This window comes from Monoraphidium neglectum (assembly GCF_000611645.1).
Source record: "Monoraphidium neglectum strain SAG 48.87 unplaced genomic scaffold scaffold02642, whole genome shotgun sequence".
Taxonomy (NCBI): Eukaryota; Viridiplantae; Chlorophyta; class Chlorophyceae; order Sphaeropleales; family Selenastraceae; genus Monoraphidium; species Monoraphidium neglectum.
In genome coordinates, this window is record NW_014010986.1 from 1 (window position 1) to 7,500 (window position 7,500).

At 69.7% G+C, this 7,500-nt stretch overlaps 3 protein-coding genes across 3 annotated transcripts in view; 2 read left to right on the forward strand and 1 right to left on the reverse strand.

Annotated features, from left to right (window-relative positions):
- Positions 1 to 72: 72 nt before the first annotated feature.
- Positions 73 to 2,582, forward strand: MNEG_11214 (hypothetical protein; the record flags this gene model as incomplete). Its single annotated transcript, XM_014040312.1, has 4 exons — positions 73 to 763; positions 986 to 1,201; positions 1,540 to 2,012; positions 2,298 to 2,582. 4 exons carry the CDS (start codon positions 73 to 75, stop codon positions 2,580 to 2,582), a joined length of 1,665 nt encoding a protein of 554 aa, XP_013895766.1.
- A 982-nt stretch (positions 2,583 to 3,564) lies between these two features.
- MNEG_11215 (putative Protein FRA10AC1 like protein) lies at positions 3,565 to 5,222 on the reverse strand (the record flags this gene model as incomplete). Its single annotated transcript, XM_014040313.1, has 4 exons — positions 3,565 to 3,627; positions 4,277 to 4,448; positions 4,690 to 4,805; positions 5,001 to 5,222. 4 exons carry the CDS (start codon positions 5,220 to 5,222, stop codon positions 3,565 to 3,567), a joined length of 573 nt encoding a protein of 190 aa, XP_013895767.1.
- A 386-nt stretch (positions 5,223 to 5,608) lies between these two features.
- Positions 5,609 to 7,500, forward strand: part of MNEG_11216 (hypothetical protein) — a gene marked incomplete at both ends in the record, with an annotated part of 2,771 nt that continues 879 nt past the window's right edge. Inside the window, 4 exons of the mRNA XM_014040314.1 lie at positions 5,609 to 5,799; positions 5,982 to 6,105; positions 6,392 to 6,541; positions 6,701 to 7,500. The exon at positions 6,701 to 7,500 is cut by the window's right edge and continues 769 nt beyond it. Of these exons, the coding sequence (XP_013895768.1) occupies positions 5,609 to 5,799; positions 5,982 to 6,105; positions 6,392 to 6,541; positions 6,701 to 7,500 (1,265 nt within the window). The remainder of the gene's footprint in view (positions 5,800 to 5,981; positions 6,106 to 6,391; positions 6,542 to 6,700) is intronic.

The following is a 7,500-nucleotide window of genomic DNA, read 5'->3' on the forward strand; positions in this document are numbered from 1 at the left end:
CTACGGAAGCAGGTCCTCGTCGTCGTCACCGCGGCCTGGCACGTCCTCTGCTTCGATCATAACCTTGGACTCATGTGGGAGGCCGACGCCGAGGGCGCCCCGCGCCGTGCGCGCGCGCGCCTGCACGAGGTCGCGGTGGTCGTGTCGCCGCGCCGCGTGCGCGCGTCTGACCGCGGGCTGGTGGTCGTGGGCGGTGACGTGGCGCTGTCGGGGCTCGCGGCGGAGGCGGAGGGGCTGGAGGAGGCCGCGGCGGCCGGCAAGGGGCGCGCGGGGGGCGTCCTGGAGGGCGTGCTGCAGGACGAGCTGCGGTGGGAAGCCGAGCAGGCGGGCGGCGCCGGCGCGGGCGCCGGCGTGGGCGCGGGCGAGGGCGGCGCCAAGGGCGGCGCCGCCGCCGCGCTGGTCGCGGGGTCGGGCGCGGACGTCAGCCGCCACTTCGACTACTTTGCGTTTGAGGGCGCGGCCGGCGAGCCGCGGTGGAGCCACCGCGCGGGGGCGTTCCACGGGGAGGAGGTGGCGGCGGCCAGCGAGGCGCTGACGCCGCAGCACAGCTTCAAGCTGGACGCCGAGAAGCTGGCGGCGCGGCACTATGGGGAGCTGTCGTGCCGCGAGTTCCGGGAGAGCGTGCTGCACGCGCTGCCCCACCAGTGGGAGCGCCCCGCGGACACGCGGCTGGAGGAGGCTGCGTTCTTCAGGCACAGGGAGGGGGTGGGCGCGCAGAAGGGCCAGCTGGCGCGCGCGGCGGCGGCGCGCGCGGCGAGCAAGGGTGAGAGTCCGGGGAGTTCCTTTGTGGGGGCGCGTCGGCGGGGCGAGGAGAGGGCCGAGGACGAGAGCGCTGCTGGGAGCGCTTCACCTTGGCGTTGCGTCTGTCTTCTGCTCCTCGATTTGGGATTTAGCGCGCAGCCTCATCCTAGCCAAAAGTCTTCACCTGCAATCGACACCCCCTTGACCCCTGCATGCACCCACCGCTGCCACTACTACCCCCCAGGCCGCGGCGCGTCTGGCAAGGCGGGGCCCCACTCCAACTGGCTCCTCGGCTCCCACCGCCGCCACAAGGGCCGCCCCTCCGCCCGCGCCGCCGCGCGCGCCGCCGAGCCCGGCGGCGCCGCGGCGCGGCACGCGCACATGGGCGCCAACGCCAGCGTGCCCAACGCCATCGTGGCTCACCTGCAGCAGGGCATCGAGGTGGTGCACCTCTACACAGGTGGGCGGGCGGTTGAAAGGCAATTTGAAACGGGTTGCTGGGATCGGCTTGTTGGACCACCCTTGAACAGGGTGGTTACAACGTGTGTTCACAATGACCTAATTTGGAACGGTGTGCGGGGTTCAGGTTTGAGGTTGTAACGCCTAGCTCGTCAGGTTGACTGTATTGCTGCTGGCTGGCTGGACCGCGGGAGCGGCGCGCGCACACCACCTGTGCCGCACACCTTTCCCCCTCCCAACACCACCTGCGCTCGTACGCATGCTTACATTAAAGCAAGTCGCACTCCACGCTCCACCCACGCAACCGACAACCAACAACCGTCAACCGCCAACCGCCAGGCCGCGCCCTGTGTGAGCTGCACCTGGCGCAGGACCAGCTGCATGTCGACGTCAACGGCGACGGCGTCATAGACCACATCGCCCTCTCCGCCGGCGGCCGCGGCGCCTCCGACTCCGACGCCCCGCTGCTGCAGCACGTGCAGACGTCCCGCCACGCGGCGCTCGGCGCCTGCCAGGCGCGCGCGACGAGCGGCGTGCCGCCGAACGAGGAGCTGTGGGTTGCAGACGTGTGCGCACGGCGCCGCGCGGTCGACGAGGCGATGCTGCCCATGCGCGGCGAGGAGGCCGGCGGGTTCGTCAACGCGCACGGGCCGGGCGCGGCGGGGCTGACGTTCGCGCCGCCCGCGTTCATGCCGGTGCCGCGGGCGGACGGCAGCTACAGCCACCTGCGGGGGCAGCACGGCATCATCGGGGTCCTGTCCAGCGACGGCGTGGTGACCGCCATCAGCAGCCACGGCGCGCGGCTCTGGCAGGTGCGAGCGCGCAGATTGTTGACTTTGCTGGATGGCTGCTGCGGCAGCATGTGCGGGTGGGGTCAAAGGGGGCTCCGCCTGCCGCCGCTGGGACGTTGTGACTTACCCTGCGTTTGCAGGCGCCAATGGCTGCTGGCGTAAGCGTGCTTGCTTTTTCAACTCCAGTTTCTCTGGGCTGCACGCGTCACTTCTGCTGCCCTTTATTTTGACAGCCAGGTGGCGATCCGCCTGCTCCCCAGCGAACCCACCTCACTGCCTGCACTCCTGCAACTCCTTCCCCCACAGCGCTTCATGGATGTGGCCTGGGATGAGGACCTCAACCCGGACTTCGTCCCTTCCCTCACGCCCCTCACCCTCCGCCGCCACGGCGTCCCTGCTGCCCTGCTGGCCGTCGGCGCCGACGCCGCCGCCGCCGTCAGCGAGCACGGCACCGAGCTGGCGCGGCTGTCGCTGCCGTCGCCGCCGCTGGGGCCGCCTGTCGTGGCGGACTTTGATGGGGACGGGCTGAGCGACCTGCTGTTTGTAACCCCCGCTGGGCTGTTTGGCTACACCCAGGTCCAGCACCTGTGAGTGTCTGCTGCTGCTGCTGCTGCTGCTGCTGCTGCTGCTGCTGCTGCTGCTGCTGCTGTTCATGGGGGGTGCGGGGGGCGTGTGAGGCGCAACGTCTCCCTGGCCATGCGGCATGCTGCGCGCGCTCGAGTCGTGGGAGCTGCCAGGGCGGCCGCCTTCCCTGCGCCCCTCGAGCGTCCTGTTGCTCTGGCTGCTCACCCACACATCCGCGCATCCCGCCGCCAGCAGCCCACTCTGAATTCTCTGAACGTATTCACCACACCCTGAACCCCAACCTCCACCCCCCCCCCCCCAAATAGGGGCGGGCTGAACCTGGGAGCGCTGCTGCTGGCGCTTATCGTGGCAATGGGCGTCGTGTGGTGGGGGCAGGCCCAGAATGACCCTCTAGGGGGCGCGCGCGCCCGCAAGCTGAGAAGCACCGACGTTGACTGACGACCTCACACTTTGGTCCCATAGGCCGCAGCCCTTGCAGCAGACCTTGTTGAAGCGGCAACGCCGGCCGCTGCACAGACGTGTAAGCATTCGCTGAGGAGAGTTTGGCCGAGGCAGCGCGCACAGGCAAGCCGCAATGCCCGTTCACACGAGCGGTTGTGGATGTCGGTTCGAAAATGAGGCGGACGGGTAGCAGTGGCTGAGCGACGCGGGCTGCCAGTCCCAGGCTGGGTGGGACTCTCGGGGCATCATGTCCTTCACATGTTGCTTGAGGTGTTGACCCCACGCGGGACAGAAGCTCGCCGCTCTCTTGGCCGACGGACACGCCCGTGCCAACGCTGAGTACATCCGTGCGCACATGACATGCCCCGTGTGCAGTGCGGCTGAAGAGCCGCTGGGTGGCAGCACCAGCATGCCCATCCTCCACAGCAGCTGCCGGTTATGAGGGCGGCTGGGCGTTGGATAGGGTGCCGTGTGCAATCCGCATCAGCGCAGCTGCACTGCGGGTGCGGCTGCAGACTGGGCACCCAGTTCTTTGGCCAGGAGCGCGTCAAGCGCACTGTGAGAGCCCATACACCTCGGCCACGCCCATTTGAGACGCGAGTATGAGACCCTAGGGCAGGCGCACAAAAACGCAAAAAGTAAGGCTGCGCCAGCAGAAGCGCGGCAGCCAGCTCACAATGAACGTGTCCCCTTCCTGAGTGTCCTTGCGCGCCAGAGTTGTTGTTACGACTGCATCGAGCCTGTCAAGGGGCGGGCGCCAGTCACTCTGCAAACACATCGTCAAGCCAACGCTCAATGTCCGCATCGCTCGGGCCCTGGCCCGCCTCCGCCACCGCCGCCGCCGCTCCCTCCCCGGGGCCGCTGCGCTCCCGATGCCAGCCGCCGCTGCCCGGCCCCCGCTGCCTGCCCCTGCTCCTGCTCCTGCTGCGGCTCCTGCTCCTGCCACGCTGCTGCTTGCCTCCGCTGCCACCACCACCACCTCTCCTCTCTTCGTCGTCGTCATCGCTGCCCCTGTGCTTCTTACTATGCCGCCGCTTTCGCCGCCGTCGCCGGTCCCCCTCGCTCCCGCCGCCCTCGCTCCCGCTGCCGTCGCCGTCGCCGCCGCTCCGCCGCCCCCGCCGTCGCCCCTTGCTGCGGCTCCTGCTGCGGCTGCGGCCCCGCCGACCGTCGCCGCCTCCGCCGCCGCCCTTTGGTCGGTACCGCGCCTCGCTGCTCCTGCCATAATTCAGCTTCGCGGCGCAGTCCGGGCAGCAGCGCACCTTCACCAGCGCCGCCTTGGCCTCCCCCGCCTCCTGGTAGCGGAACAGCAGCTCGAAGCTGGCGAGGCCCTCTCGGGCGCCGCAGCCGCGCGCGCCGCAGACGAACTGGCCCTTGCCCGACGCGACCTCGGCCTCGGTGCGCCACCGCAGGCCGACCTTCTGCTCTCGGTACCTGGCAGGTGCACGTGTGCGGCGGTGACTGTGCTGCACACAACAGGTGATCAGGCCGGGCAAAACGTCGCTCGAGCATCGCGGGACGGCTAAGCACACGCTTGCGACGAGCGACGGCCGCCACTGCGAGCCGTTTTTGCTGCCTTTGTTCCTTCGCCTCGATGGCCGCGCGGGTGCTTTGCCACCCGATTGTCAAACGCCGCTGCCGGAAATCGGGGTGCTATGCGTGCGCGCGCGCGCACCTGGAGAGGTCTATGATGGCGTACTCCCGGAACAGGCGGCCGTAGTAGCGCCGCGCCAGCCGCACCTCCCAGCTGTCCCGCGCGTCGTCCTCGGGGCGCCGGATGAAGCGGTATGACTGCGGGACGGCGCGGCCGGTTGCTCAGGATTTCGATGGAGGGTGCTGAGAGGCTCCGGTGCAACGATCGCGGGTTGCATGGGGCTGCATGAAGGTCGCATGGTGGCATGCGAGCGGTGTGCTGCGGCCGCATAGCGGGCCGCCAGCCTTACGCTGGACGCTTCGGGAATTCATGAGCGGCCGGCCCCGCCCCACCTGCCGCAGCACGTCTGCGTCTGTGCGGATGCCGGCAAGTGCTGCCGCGGGGTCGTCGGCCCCGCCCTGCTCCTGGCCGCCCGCGCCGTCATACGCGCCCAGCTGACGCAGCAGACGCTGGTGACGCTCAAACGCGGTGAGGCCCGCGAACGTGGAGCGCCAGTGCTCCGACCGCGCGCTGCGGTCGTATGCGTCGCGCCGCGCCTGGCCAAAGCCGGCCATGGGCAGCGCCCGGTTGCTGTGCTGGCAGCTGTTGCCGGTGGGCGCCGATGCGGGCAGAGCGCAATCGCGACAAGGGGGAAGGTCGGCGCCACAAATCCGTGCAGCGATCAATGCAAGCCGTCTATGTAATGCTTTCAAAGGATAATGTCGAGGTTGGAAGCGGACGGGCGTTGCTTGGCTAGGGGATAGGCTTCCAGATCAGTGACTCGGCACACGGTAAGGCCTCCATTCAATTGGACAGCAGTCGCAATGAGACATTTCAAGCATTGAAATCTTTCGCGAAGAAGCTTTGTCGTTCTCTCATCCAAAACATCGCCCATCCGGAACCGCCACCTCATCACCATCGCGGGCACCACGCCATGCATGCTTGTAGGCAGCTAGCACCAATGAGAGGCGCCCGATTGGCGAGCCTGCCTCGCCGGGCTCTGGGGGTGCGACCGCTCGTCGCCGCTGCTGCCCGTGTGCCGCGCACCGTCCCCATCGCCAGAGCGCGGCTCGCATGGGACCAAGACGCCCAGGCAGACTACGCCGCCGCGCAGAGGAGGGCCACGCTCTCGCGCGCCATACAGGGCGCCAGGTGCGGCGCGAAAACGCCGGCGCATGCATGTCCCATCTTTGCCGCCTGTCATCCTTGTGTGGTGTGTGTCGCAAATCGCGCGGCGCTGTCCCTCCCCTTTCCCGGCCATCCCTCGGCCTGGAACCCTGGCAACACAGCACCCACAACACGCACACAATTCAACTCTCGTTTGCGTTGCCAAGGGACTGGCGCCAGATCCTGTCGCTGGTCAACCGCCACGGGGACGAGCTGGAAGACCAGCAGGCGGCCGCGGCGCTCGGCCGCCTGGGGCAGCTGCTCGAGCGGCAGCCGCTGGACGCCTACGAGGTGCGCGCGCATGCCTCGGCCCGGGGGCGTCGGGGCCTCGCGGCATGCTGCGGGCCGCGGGTAATCACAACGCCTTGGGCTGTGCGCCCCAGTGGACTCCGCCACATGACCTCCCCATGCCGTTGGGAGGCGCGGCCAGTGCCTGCTATCCCAATCCTGGTGTTTGGTCCAGAAATGTAGGCCTTGTGGACACTACGCTCGTCACACCTGCTGCACCACCGCCGTGTGTCTGAGAAAAATTGGCCCCGTGCCAACCGCCGGGGCTGCCCTCTGGTGGCCCCCCCAGGTCCGCCAGGCGCAGGCGCTCTACGACTGGCTGACGCGGCGCGTGCAGGAGGCGCGGGCGCGCGAGGCGCTGCGGGCGCAGGCGGAGGAGCGGGAGGCCGTGCAGGAGGCACGGCGGCGGCAACAGCAGCGGCAGCAGCAGCAGCAGCAGGTGAGGCCCCAGGGCGCCTGGGTCCCTGCTTGGTTGCGTGGACCGCAATCCTGCACAGTGTGTACACAACTGCGCCACAGCCACAAGGTCACCAGCTTGCATCCCAGCAAACCATGAGCACTTACCACGCAAGCATTTCCCACCCCCTCCCCGCTGCAGGTGCAGCTGCAGCAGGCTGCCGCCGCAGCCCAGCAGCAGCAACGGCAACGAGAGCAGCAGCAGCAACTGCAACTGCAGCAGCAGCAGCAGCAGCTCCTGCAGCAGCTCCAGCGCCAGCAGCAGCGCCAGCAGGGTCAATCCCCGCAGCAGCTGCAGCAGGACGCCGCCGACGACCGCCTCCGCGCCGCCCTCGCCGCCGGCGGCGCGCCGCGCGGGCCGCAGGCCGCGGCGCAGGTGGACGCATTCCTGACGCGCGAGGTTCGCCGCGCGGCGTCGCGCGCGCAGGCCGGCGGCGGCGCCGGCGGGGCCGGGGACGGGGCCGGGCAGGCCGTCGTGCGGTGTGTTCAGCGGTACGCGTCGCTGATGTCGCTGCATCATGTGGCGTTGGCAGCCGAGCTGCTCGCTGACCTCTATGCGCGCAGCAGCAGCGGCGGCAGCAGCAGCAGCAGCGGCGGCGGCCGCGCCCCCGAGCTGGAAAGCGCCGCTGCGTCCCTGTTTGGCGTTGCGCATCAGATGGTGGCGCGGGCAGGAGCCGGCGGCGTGTCGGCGATGGTGGGGGCGATGGCTGAGCTGGGGCTGTACGATGAGCAGCTGCTGGGCTCCCTCCTGGCACGCGCGGCGCAGCTGCTGGGAAGCTTCTCCGCCGAGCAGCTGAGCTGGACGCTGCACTCCCTGGCCGAGCTGCAGCTGCGGCCGCCGGCGTCGTGGCTGGCCGGCGCGGCGGAGCGCGCGCGGCGGCTGCTGCCGGGGACGGGCCTCCCAGATCTGGAGCGCACGGCCACCGCGCTGGCGATCATGCG